Source organism: Bombus fervidus, chromosome 19 (assembly GCF_041682495.2).
Source record: "Bombus fervidus isolate BK054 chromosome 19, iyBomFerv1, whole genome shotgun sequence".
NCBI lineage: Eukaryota > Metazoa > Arthropoda > Insecta > Hymenoptera > Apidae > Bombus > Bombus fervidus.
Window position 1 is genome coordinate 3,074,064 of NC_091535.2, and position 23,679 is coordinate 3,097,742.

The window sequence follows — 23,679 nt, forward strand, 5'->3', positions numbered from 1 at the left end:
TCGTCATTCATAATTTCATAACAATCATGCGATTTTATTATGTTCGTTTCCAGTGGGAGTATTTTAATGGTTTAATATTAAATATTATAAGTATTAAATACAATAAAAAATTAAATTATTAATAAAATTATATATTAATATTAAATATAAATATAGATAACATTAATAAATCATAATAGGTATTATATCTTTAGTTTGTCGTAATTAAATGTTTCTAATAAGAAAATAAGCGAACAAGTAGAAAATTTTACACATGATGCATGAAAATTAAGTATCTTTTACTCATTATTTAAAATATTACTAATAATCCTATGGACATGTTTCTTGATTTCCCTTTAAAAAAATCATAGACACAATAATTTTTTATCTTTAATATATAATTTACGCATATTAGATTTCTTACTTCAATCGGAATATATTGCTTTTGTTATCCGACGCAAAAGAAGAAAACTTCCGGTAATGACCATCTGCGATGGCTTTGTTTAACGAGAAATAGATAAACATAATTGGTTACGTGGTATTTCAGTTACCTAGTAGTCTCTAGTAAATTACAAATAGGGATAACCCTATTATTGTAGAAAATATTTAGACAAAGTTGCCAAATGCAATATACTTTAGTAATCGACAAGTAATATATCTTTTTAATCCAACTCGCTGAATGTATCTAGTTTTCCCACTTAAGAGGTTAATGTTTGAAACATAACATCGCAAGCACCATGATCACAAGATCATGAATAACAAAAGTAAATACGAAATTTGAGAATGATCACAGATTGATAAATAATTTTGACATTTAATCAATAAATTTGTTAAATAACTATTGTTCGTTACTTCGGCTACGTTATTGTACAGTTAAATACGCGGCGCTAGAATTTACCCTATTATCATAAAAGATATTCTTCATGTTAGAGGGAGCCACAGGTCTACACCAGTTCACAATAGTTATGATATGCATATAATGTTATGTATATACATAATAGAGATATACACTGCGAAGAATTTTATGACCATATTCGCGTTGCGTCAGCAAGTGCAATGTTCATCTATTTTCGATTATTTCACAGCGGCGTGTATCATTTCAACAATCAGTGATCTTTTAATTTGGAAAATGGCCGAATCGGAACAAAGAAATAAAGAGAATTGTATCGTAGGACCGAAGGAAACAATGGTGAAGCAAGAAAAGCGTGAGAACACGTTGACGAATGGCGGGAAGGGGTCTGGCGATGACGCTGATAGTCTCGAAGAATTGCCTCTTGATATAGGTGAACACTACCTGGTTCGAAGATCCGACAACTCCTGGCGTAAATATATTATCAGACGATTATAATCTTTTTATCTATTATTACGTATGAAGAAACATCTAGTGTTAACGGATGATTATCTACGCGCTTTCTTCGCCGCTTCGTATTTGTGTTTATATTACCGGCTTCACCCGAATAAACTATACTTGTTTTGAAAACATTACGGACGATGTATGTATAGGAAGAGGACAAGAAGGAAATATGACAAATGTACTTTTGTTGAATTTTTTATTTTGATATCATTTTATAATTAAAAAGCAATGCTTTATTATAAAATAGCTAAAACTGAAATATTTTTAAAATTATGCATAAAAAAATACATATTTAGCTTTAAAATCCTCCTGCAAAAAATGGAGTATGTAATTTATTGTATTATCTTCTTGTAGTCTTCATATGATACTTGAAATATTTGGCTTGTTATTTTGCGAGTTGTAAATTATTTAAGGTTAATGAGTTATGTGTATGATACCAAAGAAAAGATTTTTTAATTATATTCAGATCCAGCAGAGATTATACAAACCAGATATAATGAGAGTGAAAGTCATTATGAATATTATGTACATTATGAAGGACACAATAGGAGATTGGATGAATGGGTGCCCAGAGACAGAATTATGTCAAGTAGATTTGACATGAGTGACAGGACTTGGAAAAGTGGAGACAGAAACTCTGGTACTGACTTGCTAGCAGATTCTTCAGATCGTAAAATTACAAGAAATCAGAAAAGGAGACATGATGAAATTAATCATATTCAAAAGGTACATATTTATGAGTGTATTTATCAAATTTTGGATGTGTGTTTATAACAAAAGTTTGTTATTTTTAATTACAGACATATGCTGAAATGGATCCTACAACTGCTGCTTTAGAAAAGGAACATGAAGCAATAACAAAAGTCAAATACATTGACAAAATTCAAATTGGTAAGCATCAATACATATCTTACAATATTATACCCAATATGTGAAAAAGGTTTCATTATTTTCAAAAGTTTACTTTTAGGAAAATATGAAATTGATACATGGTACTTCAGTCCATATCCAGAAGAGTATGGAAAGCAACCAAAACTATGGATTTGTGAATACTGCCTTAAATACATGCGCCTTGAAAAGACTTATAGATACCATATGGTAAAAAACGTTAATACTAAGTTATTTAATTTTCTATGAAAATAAATAAATTAGAAACTGAAATTTTTTGTTTTCAGAGTGAATGTACACACAGACAACCAGTTGGCAAAGAAATATACCGTAAAGGCACATTAAGCATTTGGGAAGTGGATGGTAGAGAGCATAAAATTTATTGTCAAAATTTATGTTTGCTTGCAAAACTTTTTTTGGATCACAAAACCCTTTACTTTGATGTAGAACCATTTCTTTTTTATATCCTTTGTGAAGTTGACAAACATGGAGCTCATTTAGTTGGTTATTTTTCAAAGGTATTTTCCTCTTTCTATATATGATTACATCTATAACCTGCAAATTATTTTTTTTTTACCATGTTTTATCTGCTTTCAGGAAAAAGAATCACCCGATGGTAATAATGTTGCTTGCATTTTAACTTTACCACCTTTTCAAAGGCAAGGATATGGAAAACTTTTAATCGCTTTTAGCTACGAATTAAGCAGAATAGAACAAACAGTTGGCAGTCCCGAAAAGCCATTGAGTGACTTAGGAAAATTATCATACAGGAGTTACTGGAGCTGGATTCTTTTGGAAATTCTACGGGATTTCCGGGGTACCCTTAGTATTAAAGATCTGAGGTAACTTTCGATAAAATTGTATAGGAAAGTCGGTTAAATTACGTACATAACGAAGTTAAAAAATATACAATATAATGTACAGTCAGATGACAAGTATATCGCAGACGGATATAATATCGACATTGCAAAGTATGAACATGGTCAAATATTGGAAGGGACAACATGTAATCTGCGTAACACCTAAATTAGTCGAGGAACATATTAAAAGCAGTCAGTACAAGAGACCTCGTTTAACAGTGGACAGCAGTGCACTTCGATGGGGAGCTCCACCACGAAAGAACGTGAAACCTGGCAAGAAATAGTAGAAAGCAAAAGGGAATTCAACGGCTTTCATCACCGTGAGATTCACGATTTAACGTGTTTAGCAAACACTTGACAAAACAGTTGTATGCAACAGATAGTTCGCAAACGATGTTTCCAAGTTTGTTAAACAACTTTTATACAATGCATTACAGTCTCCACTAATATGCATTGTACACGTGCAGGGTTTTTTGATCGGAAGATAACGCGGATGAACACGCTTTATAGAGCTTCGCTAATTCTTCAGAGCGTAGAAATGTTGATAGGTGGTTTAAGATAATGTTCTTTATATAGATTTCTGTTTAGCAGTACATTATGAAAAGAGAAACGAGGATAATATATTGATACTGACTCAAAATGTCATGCATTGATAATGAAAAGATTACTTTATTTTTGTTCGAGATTTATCAATTTTACAGTTCGAAAATTAACATTGATGATACCACACAGTATTAGCCTGTATTAATGATTTTTTATGTAAATTCATTAATAATAAACTATGTATTCGTGAGCAATTATGGTAAAATTTCAACGAATATAATTACGAGAGATTAACACGTTGACGCCGGCGACGATATTCATGGTTTTCTCCGTGGGGCGCCGCCCAAATTCACTGTCTACTTCGTGGAGCGGCGGTGGGTTACATTAGACTGTTCGACACGACCGCAATTTTCCAACTTTGGCCTCAATTTATAGCAAAATTACAAAAGCTATACGATTCCTGTTGGGTTCAATAAATTCCGTGGACTTCAACTAATACATTGATATACCATAGTTTGTTGATATCAATTTGCATATATCTATTAATGTTAAGTAAAGCTGACGGGACCAGCTTCGGTCCTAATTTTGTACTCTTTTCGATTTTTCACAAAAAGTAGAGGTCTGAAGCGAATTCTGACCATCGCGGGATAAGGAACATGCACGATGAAAATCGTGTTAGGTTACGTAAAATGGACTGACAAAAGGCCAGTATGTATGCTAGCTACTTCCAAAAATCATAGGTGTGTTATTGTTCAGGAGAAAAATAGTAAATTAAAGCATGTACATAAAAAATGGGGTACTAAAAGTATTAAAATCTTAACATTTCGCGAAGAAATTATTTACCACCTATTAAATATAGTGAATCCCCACAGAGAAGAAATGCCAAGTGAGAATGAAGTACTGCCCCAAAAACGAGCACATTTTCTGCAGTCATATCAGGGGCCCGCGAGCAAAATGAAACGGCGGTGTAAAAAAGTTGTAAACGCATTTCTAGAATAAAAGGTAGAGAGTATGCGGCGAAAAAAACCAAAAAAGTAACAACATATTATGATCGTTGTAAGAGCCAGCCGGTACTCTGCCTAACTTGTTTTAAAAAATTACATGAAGAAAGGAAATAATTATGTTAAGTTTATAATATTGAATTGTTATGTTTTTACTATTGTATGTCTGCTTATAATGTTGAGATAAAATAATATAAACCTATTTTATACTACTTATTTTATAAAATACATGTGTGATCCACTGTCGTCCCTCGGGACAGACACGTCTGACCCACCGGGGGGTCGCACTGGCGTCAACGTGTTAATGTCGTATCAATATTAAGGTAAAGTAATATTCATCGATCATAATTTGGCAATAGAAGATTTATGCATTTCTTTTGCCAACTTAATGGCATACTTAGCAGTTCCAGGCGCAGTACATACTCCGTAACCTCCATGACCGTAATTATGCACTACCTATAATACAGAGGGCGTTTCATTAATGATAACGAAACGCAATTCATTGAAATAAACAATATTTCATTGAAACTAACAATAGCTTTAGAAAACCCATTTACGATGTGTTCAACTTCCACTCTAACGTTATTTGTTCTATATGGTCTCAAGCCAACTTCTTCTTTTATAATCTCTGCTTTCTTAAGGCCTGGAAGGAGATTTTCGCATCTCTCGCGTATCGCTGCAGATTCATGTGGACAAAGTTTCACATTTTCGGAATCAAAATTTCGTGAACCACCTAGAGTAACTATGCCATTAAAACCAGGTATAACGTAAGTGTCTAATTCGCCATAGAAGAACGTTTTCATCCATGGTGCCTTTACCTATTTTTTTTAAACTTGTAAATTTAACTTTGTTCTTTCATGAAATAAATTCTACATTAAAAAGAACATACTTTAAGTACTTGACCACGCATAGAAACGAGACATCTATCGTTGCATAAAGATCGTGCGCCGAGACCTGTACAATTCATAATTAAATTCCAATCGGGAACAAGTTCCCTCAGAGAATTAAATTCTTTTACTGCTAAATTGATTCCGTTTTCTTCTAATCTAGAAAATAAGTATTTCTTTAATAGCAATCGTGAAATATTATAATCAATAGAGTAAATTCGTTACTTCTTGCGTGCCCATGGCAGATGTAATTTGCATTCGGTGAGAAGAGTACTAAAAAATGACCCATATTTCCAATTACCCTCAACTAGCTGAAATTCTTCATCTGTGACTCTCCTATATATTGGTACTAAATTTTCCATCCACTGATTCTATTAAAAAAAAAATTAACAAATACTAATTTCTTTTCTAATAAAAACTATTTTTAATTTATTATCATCATTTGTTTTAAAATGTAATCGTAATAAAAAAATACGTTTTAAAGTATAGAATAAACCTTCACGGTTTCCGGAGAGGAATTTGCGAATATGTAACCGGAAATAGCGGTTACACCGGCGAAAGAAGCTTCGTGAGATTTTCGGATATCATCATAATATGCATACGAATCTCGCAGCCAATCTCTAAAAGAAGCACTCAATTACACAATATAAAATCTTAGGTAAAAACAAGTACAAGATTTGATAGTACAAGATTTTCATATAAACCTTGTTATTTCCTCAGTTGGTCCAGAATATGATGAACCAACCCTAAATATTCCAGCAGCTACATGACTGACAGTATTATTAAAATCAGAAGCGAAAACTGTGATTTTAGAGTTACGTAATTCACGAGCTAATTGTAAGGCTGTTGTCAAACCAATTATTCCGCCTCCAATTACGGCCACTTTCATCCTTTTTCTTTTATATAAATCACAATATAAATCACAAAGTTCTTCCCTTCAAAAATTTAAATAGAATACTTCAGTAGTTGATCATCAAAGGACTTGAGTATTATGAATATATTTTGACGCGATGCTAAAAATTGTACAACTCTTATCTATTCTTCTTGTTTTGACATGTTTCAGTTCTACCGAATGTATCTATTATAACTGCAGTCGATAACGTTTGTACTTTGAAATGAACGCACAAGCTTTATTAAAAGAATTACGTTTATTTGTTACAAATCGATACTTTTCCAAAAGTTATTGTAATAATTCAAATATTACGGGCAGTTAACATTTCCTTATTAAAGGTGAGAAACATCATTTAATCCAAAAAGGGAAAGATTTGTTTACAGCATAAAAAGAAATTACGATCTTCGCACGCTAAACAATGATCTATCGAGATATGTACAATAAATGTTAGAAATTCAGAGAGAATAGTTAACCAAGTTCAGCTTAATTTTCTTGTTTATTTGCCTTATTCGTCGGTTAATATGAAATTTGGTCTAATTACATCTATTTCTTCGCGTATATATGTACAAATTTCATTATCTCATTAATAAAATGAGCTGGAATAATTAAAAGTAATTAACTCAAAAAAGAAAGAAGAAACTGCACAAGACCCCTTTTTTTTTTGTTAAAATTATGCCTAAATCAAAAATAACCGATACACTATAGAAATAAAATATACAATGATAAATTCATATCTTATGTTACCTTATATCTTCAATAATATAATTGTTGTTAACAATTGATCTTTCAAGTTTTTCGGATAAATTGTACTTGTCTCATGTGTTACAATTTTCCACTGTATTTCACTCTTTTTTCCTCGACTATTTCTTTCTTCGTATCGAAAAATATATAAACGCAACGCGTTGCAGGGACGTGGACGCAATGGAACACTAGTCGTACGCGAATTCTTTTCATTTCGAGAGCGACTAATAATTGTGTTACGAAAAATGAAGCTATTTACAAAAAACAAACTGTCGATGAATTTGTTACTAATAATAATACATTATCTTTTGCGTCTAAGTCCTGCACAAAATTTCAACGATCTCACAAAGCCTTTATATCAAGGCCACGCGCATTCTTCTCTTTCTCATTCTTTGTGTCTTCACTGGGAAATAAGAGTTCATATACCGTTCATTTTACAAGTTTAACACCTACGATTGTTACACTTTAGCATAGAATAATGTTATCTAAAATACACAAAAGCCTTACGCCTTGCTGCAAGGTTGTATCGTGTAATTCAAAGGAGGAGGAGGAACTAAGAGAGGCAGCGGTGTAGGTGGCGGAGGAGCTTGAACAGTATTCGAAATTGCAGCAGCCGTTGTTTGAGCTTCACTAGTACGGTTGTTAGCGTTGTAAGCGGAAAGATAACTTGGCCAAAGATGCGGTGGTGGAGGAGATCCTGGAGGTGGCGGTGGCGGAGAACGATCATCTAGGTCGTCCGAATCATTCATCATCATCGCCGTTAATGGAGTGACACGGGGCTTCTTTAGTTTTATGATTTTCACCTAATAAACACAATTAGAGAAACATTGATTTGTTACATTAGAATGAAAAGCTTACGGTTTAATTCTTTCTTCGTCTCTTATAGAATAACAAAGAAATTAAATTTATAAGCTAAGAAAAGGCTAACCTTCACTTTTTTCTTTGCTTTTGGAGGTCGTGTTCTTTTCTCTTGTTTTCTACTCTTTCTGGAACTGGACCTTCGAACGTCACGAATTCCACCTCGAGTGACAGTAGTGGGTGGTGGAGGGGAAGGCATATCCCCTTCACCGCCACTAGGACTAGTACCTTCTCCAGGTTTGATTCCATCCGCAAATTGGACAGATTTTTTACTCCTTTGTTTCCGTTTTCCTAACTTCGCTAATTTAGTTTTCTTCATTTGATTCTTCAATTTACTTAACTTATTCTCACCAGCTTCGTCTTTGCTGGACTCTTTTTTATCTATTTCTACATCCTCTTTGTCCGTGTTGTCTCCGTTATCATTTTCAGGAGTAGAAAAGTCATCCAAATTGCCATTAGGAACCGAGGTCCTTCTAAAATATATTTAGATTTATGCACATTTATATTTGAAAAATGAAGTAAACTGTGTAGTTTATCTTGTTAAATAGAGATATGAACAACTGTATACCTGAAACCTGATGCGACTAAAATGCCTTTCAAAGGCGGTGGGGGTAACTCCGACCATCCTTTGGATTCTGTTTCGATTTGGATCTTAGTTGTTTCATCTATCGCTGTTACCGTTGTAGCTTCATCAATTTCGTTTTTCAATTTATTTAATCGTGACTTTTCATCGTCCTCTTCTTCTTCCTCTTCGTCGTCTTCCGCCTCTTCTTCTTCTTCTTCGTCATATTCCACCTCAGCCTCCTCCTCTTCCTCTTCTTCCTCGTCCTCCTCAACAGGTACCTCCTCTTCTTCTGTGGAAGCAGAAGATGCGACTACCGGCATTTCTTCCTCCTTCTCAAAAATAGTAGAGGAAGTTTGTTGTTCTTCTGCATCGCCTTGCTCTTCGCTTTCACGAAGAGCTTTTAAAACAGATGGATCCAGATTTGAATTCTTCTGCTGACTTGCGTTTTCTGACTGACGCATGTTAGTCTTCTCTAACAATTGAAGAGCGCGACGATTAATTCGTTCGATTCGCCTACGTTCTTTTTCCTTTCTCCTAATCTCACGCAGTCGCTTACGCTCCTCTTGTTCTTTTCTACGGGTCTCCAAGATAACTTCGTAATTATAAACCGGCAGAACAGGTACTTCTACAAATTTTAATCATTTAAATAATTATTTACATTATTTAATGACGTTTGTAATAAAAAAAAATAAATTCTCATATATTTACTTTGTGGTATCACTTCGGCTCTGGGGAACGTCGTTTGCGTCACAGGAAGTGGAACAGGAGCAGGGCCAGGGACAGGAACAGGAACGGGAACGGGAACGGAAAGAGGCAATGAAACTGGGGACAAAGTAGAAACTGGAGTCGATGAGTTCATAGCGGATGGAACGGCCGGTACAGGCATGGGAACAGGAACTGGAACAGGTACAGATATAGGTACTGAGGGAGCCGGAGAAGATTGAGGGACTGTCGTGGAATACATCATCCCTCCTGATTGATCAACTGAAGAAGGCTGTCCACCGCTCCAATCCAAGGACGTCGGTACAACCTGAAGAACATTACCTACGCGAACTACTTGACTGGAACCTCGTACAATCGGTGCTGAGGAGGAGTTGGTCGGCTCTCTGTGCGTTGCTGGGACACCATTGAAATCTGCAGGTACTACTTGCAACACATTGCCCACCTGTTTGATACATTTGCGTTAAAATGTGCAACTTATTTCTTTTTAACATCTTTATAATATCATTAAATAAAAGGAAATTTAAATGAGCCAAAAATATAAAGAAATGAAAATAAAGCAATATTATACCAATTACAATACAGGAGAAGACAAACATAACCTGTAAAACTTGTTAAGCTAAAGATTATCATTGACATTGATTAATTTAAATGTCACATACTTGTAAAACAGTAGGTTGTTGACGATATAACATTTGCTGCTGTTGCCCAGGCGGTGATGGATAACATACATTCGAATTAAAGTTCTCTCCGTAATCATTTGATATTCCTGCTCCATCCTGTTGCTTCTTAATTCCCAGCTCAAGTTCTAGCCTAAAATTAACCAAAAGATCTAAATATGTACATAATATTACATACAATATAAATATTTATAAATATTGGGATCAATCAATCTGTAATGGTCCAGAAAACAGTGGAAAGGAAGGGTAGGTGGGGTTGGGATTCCGAACACGATTTCTATAGGTATTACCTATCGTCGAGGGATAGGCGTTTCGGAGAACTCGCCGTTGAGTCATCAATGCACGGTGGATAAGTCAAGTTATTCTCTGTATAGTAATATTCGTTTCCAACTTCGTTTTCAGTCGAATATTGGAAACTTGTTGCAACTGTCTCCATATTGTCACCGATGTGCATTTCCGAGTCTAACACAGTCGAGTCCCTAGATAGTCCGGATACGGACTGCACGATCGTTTCTATTCGTCTACCTCTTTCGGTGCAGCTATCTAATAGTTTCATATTATCGTGTTCATCCTTCCTTTCCCTTGAACTTTCGCTCACTCTACCTCGTCCCATGGAAGGTGATCTGAATCGATAGTAAGATAAACTTACCAACAATCCGACAATAACTAATTACTATAAATTATTTTTACAAATTCACCTGGAAGATCGTAATCGTTCCGTCATTCGTAAATGATCCGGGCTTCTCATTCTGGACCCAGAGGTAGACCTAGTTCTTGATCGAGATCCCGATCTAGATCTCGATCTTGAATGCATCATCGACCGGGACCTGGACGTTGATCGAGATCGCGATCTGGATCTAGATCTTGACATAGATCGTGATCTCGATCTTGACCATGATTTCGATCGAGATCTAGATTCACGTCTGAAACGGTCGTGTGATGATCTACGCGGTGATCTTCGCGACCGTAATGGAGAACGACCTCTAGGTGGAGGTAATTTTTCCGTTCTTCGAACGTGTCCATGTCTATCTAGATCCAAAGGTTCTCTTTCCTTCTCCCATTGTCTGTCTCTTCTTGTACTGAGCCTACTTTTTCTTTTGAAATAATATAATTCGTTTAGCGCTTATCGTTAACGTCAATACTACTTTTTTTATTAATAATGTTAATATTAATGCTACCTATGCTTGAATTTTGATGAAGGACGGAAAGGACCTTCCATGATATCCCTTTCAATACTGTCATCCCTGTAGTACGTTTTCTCTTCATAATCAAGATCTAAATCTTGACTATTGGGATAGGAATCTAAGGACTCATTTCCATCCCGAAGCATGTTCTCTGCTTCGTACGGCCATAGTGACCGATCTGCTTCATCTCCGCGAAATCTACTCTCTCTATGTCTATCAATATCCACGTTTCTCTCTCTTAGTACTTCCATTGGTTCGTACGACCTACCTTCCTTTTCTCTTTCCATACAGTCGTATTTCTTTCTATTCCAGTCATCTCGATCTCCTTTAATAGGTCCATGCTTTTTAAAATGATCTGTAGACAATTACCAATAATACTAAATCATAAACAATCGAAGGTAAAGAAAAGGGGAAACATATTAAAGGAAGAAAAAAATATTACCTTTATTATGTGGGGCAATGTTAGATCTAGGAGAACTTCTTATAGATCTTTCTCTTCTATCATCTATTCTTGCTCTACTGGATCTATCCTCATCGATTCTATTTGATCGTTTCTCTTTACTAGAAAAGCCTGCAAACGACTCTTCCTTTCTCTTTGGACTTTTGCTTCTACTTCTACTCCAACTGCGGCTATGGCTTTCGCTACGACTTCCTTCCCGTTCCCAGGAAGTACGTTTTTTATTGCGACTAGTAGAAGGACTGAACCTCCTTCTACTTTCATTGTACTCCTGTTTCGAACTCCTACTATCTCTCCTATCTCCTCTTTCTCTATCATCAAATTTCTTATCTCTTCTTTCTTTGCTACGATCATTAATTCGTTTATCTTCCCTATTCTCCTTTCTACTAGGACTTTTCTTTTTCTGCTCTCTGCCTGGTGATCTTACTTGACATTCTGTGTCACTAATATCTTTACTATTACGTGGTCTAGACTTTTTAAGTTCTTCCAACTTACTTCCTTTGTTTCCAGACCTGTACTCATTGAAATGCTTCACCGCCCCTGGTGATTCCGATTTTGTGGTAATTGAGGTTTTCACTGTTATAGACAAGTCTTTCGAGTCCACCTTAACATCCGTAATAGTAGTCTGTTCCGTGGGAACAACCTCAGCAACAGGTGCATGTATATTGGATGTCTTTTCACACTCGATTCTAAATTCATTAGGTTCTTCGCAATATGTGTTTTTTATATCGTTTTTCACAGAGTGCGACTCTCGAAGTTTCTTCTGGATGGTCAATAGAGCCGCAGCGTGTTGCATGGGATCGTCTGAAATCAATTTTGTCTTCACGCGTTCATTGTTTCGTCGGACTAACAGTTGTTTAGGAATCAACTTGAGTGCTGCTTTTCCTTCATTCGTCTCCTCTGTTCCTTTTGTGCTGGCAGATGAAGATATTGCCTCAGAACTCTTGTTACTTAATTTTCCATGTGATTCATCGGATTCATACCCTGCGAATATGTCCATTCGTAATGATTTATAGTTCGTGTCTGGGTATGGTTCGTTGAATGGAAACTCAGACGAACTTTCAGATACTTTCACATCGAATTTCTTTCGAAGAGTCTGATCCTCTATCTTCTGCACTCCTAAAATTTCTTCAAATTCTTCCTTCATCGCTGCAGCTTTTGCATATTTACCATCGCGGTACTTTATTTGAAGAGGTATATTGGGAACTGATTCATCATCAGACATAACCAGAGTTTCATTCTTTAGTTTATCATGTAGGAGACTCTCCTTCAGATTTACCTGATTATCCTTAAAAATTTCCATATCCTAAAAGAAGAAACAAATAATTAATATACTTAATTAATATAGACTTGAAAAATGTATCTTATATATAAACATACTTCAGACTTCTGGGATCCAGCTGGAGAACTGGGACTATACAATTCTGTATTTTTTTTCGTTAATTTCACATCTATCTCAAAGATATCCTTTAATTGTTCTGCTGTACATTGCTCTTTCGAAGGCGTCAATTCCTTCGTCTTATCAAAGAGCACATTCTCCTGTGAACTGTTGCCCAAACTTCTTATTCGTGACTTACATCTAGTATGTCCTTCCGGAGTCCAGGATGATTCTAACAAATCTATATCCTGACATTTTCTAGGAAACAAATCGATAATATCTGCACTTGTTGAATTCTTAGATGTAGACTTTCTCAACTGCTGTTCAACCGTACAAACGTCCTCGTCTTTTATCTTCGTTTTAGCTAATATCGGGTCACAGCATTCCAAAGATACTCTCTCAATATCGTGGTCGAATTTATTCACTTTCGTCCATTCTGCACATTCTTCCTCCCACATAACGGGAGCTTTAAGCTTTATTTTTTCTTCAGACTGTGATTCCATATCCCAACGACTTTTCTTGCTCTTTTTGCTAGTAACAACATCATGTTTCATAGATGCATCCACATTTTTACTGACTGTATTTACCTCCTTATGGATGCTGTCAATTATAGTAATGCTGTCTTCTACGCTTTCTTTCCTGTCACTTTTTTCTCGTAAGAATGATTCTTCTTCAATGTCCCAATCATCTCTCTTTCTCTTACTCTTCTGTTCCAGGAGCATCAAAGCTTCTTTCTCTCCTTCTTCTTGTTCTTCTTCCCAAATTCTCATTGCAGACAATCTATCTTGCCTCTTTTTACATTCCTTTACAGTTTCCTTTTCTATAGCGATATATGTATCTGTTTTCTTATCATATCGAACCTCTTTTTCTAATTTCTTTGAAATACGAGAGGTTTTCTTTTTATTAATCATTATATCGGACACAGCTTCTAAGCTGTCGACTTCCCATTCGTCCGCCAGTAATTGTCTCTTATTTACTTCCTTTTCCAGTTGTGTTAACGATGGGACATTCAGAGTATCAAATTCAGTCTCTCCCCATTTGTCTCTTTTTTGTTTGTCTAACTTTTTAGAGAGCTTTATTTCGTCTTGCATAATTTGCTGAGATATACGCTCACTCTCTTTCTTCCAGTCAGCTAAAAATTCACTGCTGTCCTTTTTCTCTTTATCTCTTTTCCTCTTTTTCTTTCCATCTGCATCTTCTTCTATCTTCAAACTCCCTGGGATGATCTCCTTGCTCATGCTTGAACATTTTTCTTCCAAACGTTCGTCATTTTTATTCTTGTCGTCTTTCTTGCATCGTTCCTCCTTCCTTTCTATTTTCCGAATGTTTTGTATATCAGTATTTTCTACTTTTTCAACATTACTCTTTGACAGTTTTTCTCCTTTCTGCGGCATGATCACGGAATCCATTTCCCACTCTTCCAAGTATCGCTCTTCGACTTTGTTTCTTTTTTCTTCATCTTTGTGGCTTTTACTGTGGATGTCGGTATCAGAAATCACCTTTCTGACCAATTCCTGATCCTTGTTCCAAACGTCGTGTTTATCTGAGGATCTTTTCCTATTTTCGACTTTTACTTCCTCTTTAATTTTCTTTAATGGAACTTGAGAACGTACCAATTTCGCATTTTCTAATGAAGAAGATTCCAAAGGCGACTTTTGTATCGTCTTTATTATATCTTCTCTGTTATCTTGTTTATCGTTATATTCTTTCTTCTGTTTAGACTTTCTAGTCGCTACCCTTTTTTTCCTCCTATCTTCAGACGAATCGCTACTACTTGAATCCGAACTGACTTTTCTTCTTCTCTTCTTCTTCGTCTTTGCAATTCGTTTCGCTTTTTTCTTTCTTTTTTCAGCTTTTCGTTTCTTCTTCTTTCTTTTCTTCCGTTTATCATCGGAACTAGAAGAATCACTGCTGCTACTACTACTATCGCTGCTATCTGAATCCGATAATGAGTCCGAATCATTCGATATTTTCCGTTTTCTTTTCCTTCTTTTTACTTCTTCCTCAGAATCGGAGGAACTCGACGAACTGGATGATTCACTACTGCTAGAAGTCACTTTCTTTCGTCTCTTTTTCTTTCTTGTTTCTTTAGAGTCAGAATTTTCGTCGCTCATACGTTCTACTTTAATTCGAACGTTTTCCCAATCGCTGGGTATTGATTTAGAATCTTCCGATTCACTTTTATCGTGTATATTTTTACTTTCTACTCTTACGCGTTTTTGAACCTGAATATGAGAACTGCTTGATGATATCTGATCGTCCTCGATCTTCGAAATGTTTTCCAAGTTCTGTCGGCTTTCATTGGATTTGAATTTTTCCTCAATTTTATTTGAATTACTTTTATCCGACTTTCCGGATATACTATGCTCTACAAATGAAAAATTATTATCATTCGGCAAATTAGTTTCTATATTAAATTCATGATAGCTTAACGTTGAGGCAGAAGTTTTATTCGGTTTTGGGGAGAATTCTTTTGACATTGGAATATCACTGCAAACCATCTTCATGAACTGTTCGTACTCCGATGCTAATTTTTCGTTGCCTGCAGACTGTAACAAAGGAGATGTTGATTGCCTATTGTCGTCTATTTTTTTAACACTAGAAGTCTCATCTTCGTTGATCATTTTCTTATCTTTATTAATGTCTTCTTCTATCGTACTCAACCGTGGAGAAAATTCTTCAGATTCTAAAATAAATTTTATACATACTTTTCTAATTTATAAATAAAGTAAACAAAATATTTACCTTGCTTCGAAGTCATGTTGCTCGATTTCACTACATTTCCTTGTTCCTTTTCAGTGTCGGATAACCTGTCTTCATCTTCACTATCCCATTTTGACCTAGGCAGTTGTACATTAATTGGTACATGCCACTTGTCGTTTCCTTCAGATTTACATATGCCTGTCTTTGGATACCAGTTGCGTGTACGTTGAGATTTTTCCGCTGCTTCCGTATCGTTTCTAGAATTGTTAAGATCTGAATGGGTAAAGGAAAATTAGTGAGACAAAAGATATTTTAGTATACCGTATAAAGTCTGCCTCGCATATGTTCCGCATTTTTTCACGATGATCGGCAGTAACTGCTTGAAGAATTTGCTGATGATTGATAAAAAGCGACATACGAGGATTTTCAGAATAAAATAATTGAGGCCTTCCTCGTTTAGTTGCTCTTACTGATTCAGGAGGGTACTCTTTAGGACCTTCCAGTCCTTCGGCAATAAAAGCGTAACGTTTCAAACGACAATCGTTTATCATTAACATTTGCTCAAAGTGACGTAAGTAATCCTCGGCTGTTCTGTAATATATAGATACATTTATATATATATATATGCTGAATATCTACATAATATATAAAAAAGATATAAAAAAAATAACGTAGATATTTTGAGACACAAGCAAACACCTGTTCTTTATTGATCGTTCCGAGTGATCACGTCTTTTAATCTCAATGATGTCGTCCATCATTACACCACACTTTTTTAATTCCACCCACGAAGAAGAATTCATTATGTCCCTCTCTTTTCCTTTGTCTTTATCTTTCTCCTTTTCTTTTCTATCTTTAATTTCAGGTTTCTCCTGTGAATCACTTCTTTTTTCTTTCTCCTTCTTTTCTTTTATTCCTTTCTTTTCTCGTACATCTTCCCATTTATCATTATCCTTTTTATTTTTTTCTTCATCTTTCCTATCTCTGTTCTCTTCATATTTATTACTATCCTCTCGCTTATCTTTATCATCTTTCCTATCTTTATCTTTTCTACGTTGTTCTTTATCACGCGGGACTTTATAATATCGTTCTTTGCTACCATTATAATCTTTTGACTCTTTACTCGCGCTATCTCTTCGTTCTTCTCTTCCATATCGCCTTCTTAAAATAGTTTTTGCATATTATTTATATATGTAAAAATGCAAGAATTAACTGTTTATTATACAAAAACGACAAATATTTTTATACCTCTCTGAATATTTATTTTCTATTGCAGACTTTGAAGCACTTTTATAAGAGACATTAACATCATCTTGTCTACTTCTTTCTCTCAAAATCTTTACATTTTCTGATAAATTTTGTCCATTCCTATTTGCATAATTTTCCTCTTCTAAATTAGCTGTAAGACAATTTAGTTAGTGCCAATAATTAAGTTTTATCTAAAATTTCATATTATAAGTACCTGCAGCCATAGCTTCAGCCAGTAACATTTTACTTTTAGATTCTTCTCGTCTAATCTCTTCAATAGCCAATATTTTTTCTTCTGCACGATGGAAATGTTTTCATATTGAAATAAATTACAAATTATACATGTTTTAAATATAAAAAGATCTATAAATTAAGCTTATTGAACATTACCTGTTTTCTTTTTTGATTTACCACCACTTGAATGACGATTATGAAATTGTACAGAGTCTGAGTCAACATTTACAATTGTGCTTGAATCATTTTTTGAAGATTTACCATTATCACTTGACATACTTTTAGATTTAGAAACTTTGGTAGAATGTGCTTGAAGTAGATTGGATTTATTTTGGAATTTTGGTGGCACATTAAATTTGTTGGCAAATGCCATCAATCTCTTTTTAGCTTGTAATTTTCCTAACACAGGTTTGAGCATCTTGGGACTCTCCAACCTAGGTGTGTCTCCATCGCTAGTTTGGCCTTTTGTACTATCTGGTGTTTCTGGCATTTGTATATCAATTAAAGATATTGGAATGTCTGGTGTTGGTTCCTCTGGAGCATAAGCATCTTCTGATTGTGACATTGTGTTAGCACTTTTATTTTCTGGTTCTTCTATATACAAAATTATATCACAATAAAAAAACATAATACAACATAATTAATTTATTGCAGAAATAAACAAACAGATATGAAAATTTACCTTCAAAGGGATCAACTACATTGTTTTTGTCATTGACAATGCCTTACTTTATCATGCATATGATTATTCTTTAAATTAGTATTGCAAGCATCAACAAAAACTTTATTTTTCATGCTTAATATATATATATCAGATTCTATAAAATAAAACATATATAATTCATATCTATATATAAAAAATTATAATTCTCTTGTGTGAAACAATTATAACTCATTTGATGTATATTTGTTTTTTTAGATAAGAATATTATTAACATATTTTTTAATCTAATAAGCAAGGTATTATTAAAAAAAGATTATAACACTTTGTAACCTAGTATTCAGAAGATTAAAAAAATATGTAGTCAACATAAATGATCAAAAGATACAAAAATTTGTTGTCTTAGGTCTCTTTTTTGTAACATTCTATATAATATGTTTCACAAAAAAATAACACACTTTGATATAAAATATAATCAAAATTTTACAAAAATACAAGCATTTACACATAAACCCATAAGAACCTTATTAAATAGTACTACAAGTGTAATTAAGCCATATACATCATCATTAATAATAATTTTAAATTGATATTTCTCAAAATAAAAAGCAATTACGAAACCGATTCGACAGACAGGTAAAACATTAAAACATTGACTGGTTTAAATCATTGATGTATGTTTTTATAGAGGAAATCGTAAGTAAAGTAAAATAGGTTCGACTATCCAATTTTTTAATATACTTTATAAGATTATGATGAACACACTTATTTTCAGTAAAATTTTACAAAACTGTCACAATCCAGTCAAACAGATCGAAATTCGAAAAAAAATGTTAATAGAGGACTAAATATTACTGGATATAGTGTTGTTGGTTGTTACAAGAACTTACTCCATGCTGAGTGCTAAGTAACCGATGGGTACATGTTGCTGACAATAAAAATGATGAAATATTATCAATGTTACACGCTTGATTTTTTGGTTCTACCAATATCTTTAATTTCACTATCCTGTGTTTGTCTAAATCAAACGGAGCCACTGCGAGAAAAGCGTCAGACATTTTAGTCAAACGGCAGGCCGGCAACTATAAACGCTCACCAATTCAGCAGAAACAAGGGATGCCAATGTTTGAGGAATAAACGAAAAACAATCACTAAATACAATAATGCCATGTTAACTGACCGGGAATTTGATTCATTAAGTGACCATTTTTACCCCCGCCAGTTCGTGGAAGTGAACTTTCAACGTTCTGGACTTTGAACATTTATGCATCTTTATGTATTATGCAAAAATCTATGTAATGCACGTAATATATAAAAATATTCGAAATAAAATACTAAAAATATAATACTACTCGTTACAATATTTAAATGGTGAAACAAATTTATATTCAAATTCTATTTTTTTAGTTATAATCATAAAAATATAAACTTGTATAAATATCCACAGTTCACTGATATTATCAGGTATCTATATCTCACTCACATTCATTGACGAAAAGAAATACTCGAAATGTCCTAAAATACTTCCCTTGATAATTGGCCAAATACAGTCCAGATCCATGACTAGTTAGCGAAACATTACTGTATATGTATTTCGGTTTGATCGATGATTATTTAAATTAATTTAATTGTATTTATAATAAAATTATACAAAGTTTCAATGAAAATATTCATGTGTAAAAGAGAATCTTTTGAAATAATAAATTCGACAAGTTTTACTGTAGAAAATTTACACAACATTTATATAACTGTATATTTTATACAAGTAATACTTTTAATCAAATCTTTTGATTTTATGCTTATGTTTATTATAATTTAACATTGTTACGTTACATCTGATTTTTATTTAAATGACTTCAAATATTTCACAATTAACTATTGTAACGACCGTTGTGTTCTCTCCTTAAAAATTAATATATCAAAAAGATGTCAAGATAAAGATACGCGTTCCTAATATAAATTTAAGTGCATTATACAATTAATACATATATTAATCTTCCATTTCTGATGGATCACCACCCATCGCTTTCCAAAAAGCAGTAACTAATTGTTCAGCGGCTATTCGTCTTTGATTAGTTGGCAACAATGCTGCATGTTCTTTCATAGCTCTCAATTGACTAAACAATTCTCCAAAATCTACATTCTCTTCACCCATAATTCCATCTGAAAAAAATAGTGTATAGAAGCTGCAAAAAAATCTCATAATGAATTATTTTTCAACTTACCTAGCATGTTCTCTATTGGTAATGTTTCTGTAGAATCTTGACTTAATTCAATGTTTTCAAACTGTTCTTTAACTTCATCCATATTAGGATTGTGTTCTCCTACATCCAATGGTTTTCCTGTAAAGTTACAATCAGTTGCAACTTTTAAACAATTAGTAAATAAGCATTTCCACTTATGAAGCAATATTTTTTAAATCTAGGCAATTTAATTTAAGTGTATATATAGGTCATTATTAAAAACCTTTAAGTATCATATTTGGCCACATATGAGCATGTAAAGCTTCAATAATCCTCTCAATACCATATTTGTTATTTTCTGAATCAGCTTCTGAAGCATCTACATCCGGTCTATTTAATTCAATTAGCTCAAATCTGTTTTGCAGACACCATTTTATCACTGAAATAGACTAATTACATGTCTAATGTTCCTCAAGTTAATACAGCAATTGTTATTTGTATATACCTTTATTCCTAATTATGGTGTCTGTTATAAAATTACAAGAAAACAGTAGCACTTCAGCTTCTGCCAAAGAAGCAATTAAAGATGACCATTTTTTTAAATTCTGATCTGCATCTTCCTAGGAAAATCAGTGCTGAAGATCATTCGTTCTGTCAAAGATTATGTTTAGAAGTTAAATATCTTACTGCCTGTGGGTTATGATGTACAATTAATGCTTCTACATTATCGATTGAAATATCTTCAGAAGGATTTTCTGTAGCACATATTAACACTTGTGTTTTGTAATATTTGTTTTGAATATTCCATAAATGATATTCAAAATGATCTTGGTTAGATAATTTTTCTCCACCTATATCTATAAAATAAAATAACATATAAAAATAAAACATTATTGCAACGAATAATACTCATCCAAGCATTTATTTAAAAAAATTAATTTACCAAATTTTTAATATCGAAATTAAGAAGATATTAAACTTTCAACTTACTCGCTGCAATTTCATTAGCTTTCCCTTTTTCGGTGCTTATTATTAATATTCGTGGTAGATTCATTTCGTAATAAAATTTTGTCGTACTGTTAAAGTTCAATAATCTCAAGATATATTGGAAAATTTGAAAGATATTTTGTAAACCACTAACTATTAACTGAAGATTAGGTTAGGATTGCAATTTTTACGTTAATTGATATAAAAATGTAATATTAAATAAATAAAATTAATCACTTTCGTTCGATATACAGCGATATTTTTGTTGTTGTATACTTTGGACAATGAATTAGTTGAATTATTTTACATATCGATGTTGTTCCATGTCATAACATTTCGTGATGGACGATCAGAATGACGTTTGTCATCATTTGACCCCTAAAGAAACTAGAATAATTCTGACTTATTTCATATATTTTAGTATTTCGATAAATTTTGATAAACCGAAAGTATAAGTATTTCCTTTAATACATTTTATAAATATAGTAATAATAATCAATATTGAAGAATGATTTGTTTCATAATTTTAAATGGATCAATTACACGCGATAAAATTCCTTACAATACCACTAGTGTTTATATATTTCTATATAACTGAAAATTCGTGAACTGAAACAGATAACTAATAATGTGTGTAACTGATAAGACAAAAATTGTATAAATGTATATTGATTATTGAATTTATAGCAATACATAAATTTGCAAATACATATGTGATCATAAAATGTAAATAGCACATAGTAATACGGTTTCTCCCTAATTATTTGTAGAATTCGTGTTCAGATTCATCCTTTTTAATATTATTTTTATAGCCCTTCTCAAAATCTTTCGCCAGAACTATATATCGATTCTCACGAACTGCATGCATTCCTGCTTCTTGGCAAATTGCATTAATATCTGCACCAGAAATTCTATCTGGTCGTGCTACATAATCTTCAAGATCTACTTCTTCGCTCAGATTCATTTTCGCCGTAATTGTCGAAAAAATCAAACGTTTTTGACGACGATCAGGTAGAGGAAATTCGATTTTTCGATCTAACCTGCCAGGACGTAACAATGCAGGATCTAATGTATCGGCCCTAAAAAGAAGATGAATCATTATATTTATATGAATTATTTTTTATAAAGATAACAATAAAGATCAAAATCATACCTATTTGTAGCCATAATAACTTTAACATTAGTAGTTTGATCAAAACCATCCATCTGATTAAGCAGTTCCAAAAGAATACGTTGAACTTCGCGGTCAGCACCAGTCTGTGCATCGAACCTTTTTGTGGCTATAGCATCAATTTCATCAACGAAAATTATAGCTGGCGAATTTTCTTTGGCTAGACGGAAGACATCTCTGACCATCCTTGGTCCTTCACCTAAGTATTTCTGTACGAATTCTGATCCTACTACGCGAATAAATGCAGCTAAAAAATATTAATTGTACTAAGTTAGAAGAAGTTAAGTATACTGTTTATTCAAATGTTCTTAAAATATATAACACTGAAAATGATACATACCAGTAGTATGTCTAGCTACAGCTTTTGCAAGCATAGTTTTACCACATCCAGGGGGACCATACATTAACACACCTCTTGGTGGATCGATTCCAATTTGTTTATACAATTCAAAATGAGTTAAAGGTAGTTCTACCGCTTCTCTAATCTCTTGTTTTTGCATGTCCATGCCTCCAATGTCACTATATTGAATATCAGGTTTTTCATCTATAAAATAAAATAATACATGAAACACTATTCTTCCTATAATTTTTTAAATTGCTAACAGTAGCAATAAAGTACATACCTGCTTGCAACATCGAAATACTTGAGTCAGCTTCTGGTGGTAGAACATCTACTAAAGCATTGCTATGTTTATGAAGAGCTACACTTGCAGAAGGCTTTAACAGCTCTCTATCAATTGTAGATAAAATCCGTACATAATAATTAGAGCCTGTAGTAGAACCTACAATACCAGTGTTTTGGTCTACAGCTTCTAAGAATTGTCCAATAACCAAAGGCACACTTTGTATGCGCTTTACTTCTTCTTGAGCATGTAAATATTCTTTTTTCAAATTACGTTGTTCATCTTTGATATATTCTTCTTGAACCTCGAGAAATTCTAGCATTCTTTGTAGTTTCTATAAGTATAAAATTATTATTATGTTCATATATTAATTAAATATATATACATAAGCAAAGAAGTATATAGAGGAATAGAATATCAAATTTTCCTACCTTGTACTTTGTATAAAGATCTTCAACATCTAGTTCATCACCAGCACCAGTATAATGTCCACTTACAGGTTTGCAATCCATCTCTCCAACATCCTAAAATTTAACAAAAGAAATATTACTTATGTCACAACAAAAGTACGAGGAATTTTTATTATAAATAACAATACATAACAATTAAGTAGAATAAAAATTGAGGTTACAGTGAATAATTTTAAGTTCAACAATAACTCTTAACCGTTCATTTCTTTGTTTTGTAATTTTGGAAGAAAATCTGAACAAAAATATATATACCTTATCAGGCAGAATAATACCCATTTCATCCATTGTTTTAAATAGAATTTCTTTAATTAATTGCACCCGACATACGAATCAACGAATGACTTGAGGTTCTTGAACAATTCAGTTCAATGATTATACATATATGTCAGGAGTGGCTACCATTAACTACTTA

General features: G+C 33.3%; 5 protein-coding genes and 1 long non-coding RNA gene across 12 annotated transcripts; 2 read left to right on the forward strand and 4 right to left on the reverse strand.

Annotated features, from left to right (window-relative positions):
- The first annotated feature begins 966 nt into the window (after positions 1 to 966).
- On the forward strand, positions 967 to 3,878 carry Mof (males absent on the first). Its single transcript, XM_072021427.1, has 7 exons — positions 967 to 1,301; positions 1,800 to 2,059; positions 2,134 to 2,224; positions 2,304 to 2,431; positions 2,509 to 2,739; positions 2,819 to 3,063; positions 3,146 to 3,878. Exons 1-7 carry the CDS (start codon positions 1,004 to 1,006, stop codon positions 3,363 to 3,365), a joined length of 1,473 nt encoding a protein of 490 aa, XP_071877528.1. The 5' UTR covers positions 967 to 1,003; the 3' UTR covers positions 3,366 to 3,878.
- Positions 3,731 to 6,546, reverse strand: Daao1 (D-amino acid oxidase 1). The gene is made up of 7 exons (XM_072021429.1): positions 6,217 to 6,546; positions 6,009 to 6,132; positions 5,738 to 5,883; positions 5,515 to 5,671; positions 5,159 to 5,443; positions 4,927 to 5,081; positions 3,731 to 3,914 (listed from the first exon to the last, which is right to left on the reverse strand). The coding sequence occupies exons 1-6, from the start codon at positions 6,399 to 6,401 to the stop codon at positions 4,968 to 4,970; spliced, it is 1,011 nt and encodes a 336-aa protein (XP_071877530.1). The 5' UTR covers positions 6,402 to 6,546; the 3' UTR covers positions 3,731 to 3,914; positions 4,927 to 4,967.
- Positions 6,547 to 6,641: 95 nt separating this feature from the next.
- On the reverse strand, positions 6,642 to 19,095 carry LOC139996898 (uncharacterized). 7 transcript variants are annotated; one of them, XM_072021422.1, is made up of 18 exons: positions 18,724 to 19,094; positions 17,855 to 17,990; positions 17,329 to 17,766; positions 17,153 to 17,233; positions 16,939 to 17,089; positions 16,390 to 16,848; positions 16,012 to 16,281; positions 15,733 to 15,947; positions 12,990 to 15,673; positions 11,595 to 12,915; positions 11,147 to 11,507; positions 10,667 to 11,062; positions 10,259 to 10,591; positions 9,951 to 10,101; positions 9,277 to 9,733; positions 8,572 to 9,193; positions 8,074 to 8,476; positions 6,642 to 7,948 (listed from the first exon to the last, which is right to left on the reverse strand). In XM_072021422.1, the coding sequence occupies exons 3-18, from the start codon at positions 17,735 to 17,737 to the stop codon at positions 7,649 to 7,651; spliced, it is 8,613 nt and encodes a 2,870-aa protein (XP_071877523.1). In that variant the 5' UTR covers positions 17,738 to 17,766; positions 17,855 to 17,990; positions 18,724 to 19,094; the 3' UTR covers positions 6,642 to 7,648. The 7 variants fall into 7 exon arrangements, with proteins under 7 accessions (XP_071877523.1, XP_071877521.1, XP_071877519.1 ...); XM_072021420.1 differs by having other exon boundaries at positions 16,390 to 16,851; positions 17,329 to 17,763; positions 18,724 to 19,093; XM_072021418.1 differs by having other exon boundaries at positions 16,390 to 16,851; positions 18,724 to 19,093.
- On the forward strand, positions 18,395 to 18,880 carry LOC139996906 (uncharacterized). Its single transcript, XR_011802445.1, has 2 exons — positions 18,395 to 18,529; positions 18,609 to 18,880. It is a non-coding gene; the product is annotated as an uncharacterized lncRNA (long non-coding RNA).
- Positions 19,096 to 19,616: 521 nt separating the features above from the next.
- On the reverse strand, positions 19,617 to 21,393 carry LOC139996904 (alpha- and gamma-adaptin-binding protein p34). The gene is made up of 6 exons (XM_072021431.1): positions 21,007 to 21,393; positions 20,704 to 20,873; positions 20,522 to 20,636; positions 20,300 to 20,455; positions 20,059 to 20,175; positions 19,617 to 19,996 (listed from the first exon to the last, which is right to left on the reverse strand). Exons 1-6 carry the CDS (start codon positions 21,068 to 21,070, stop codon positions 19,824 to 19,826), a joined length of 795 nt encoding a protein of 264 aa, XP_071877532.1. The 5' UTR covers positions 21,071 to 21,393; the 3' UTR covers positions 19,617 to 19,823.
- Positions 21,394 to 21,656: 263 nt separating this feature from the next.
- Positions 21,657 to 23,679, reverse strand: Rpt3 (26S proteasome regulatory subunit Rpt3). Its single transcript, XM_072021428.1, has 6 exons — positions 23,520 to 23,679; positions 23,229 to 23,321; positions 22,798 to 23,131; positions 22,515 to 22,718; positions 22,157 to 22,421; positions 21,657 to 22,082 (listed from the first exon to the last, which is right to left on the reverse strand). The coding sequence occupies exons 1-6, from the start codon at positions 23,550 to 23,552 to the stop codon at positions 21,764 to 21,766; spliced, it is 1,248 nt and encodes a 415-aa protein (XP_071877529.1). The 5' UTR covers positions 23,553 to 23,679; the 3' UTR covers positions 21,657 to 21,763.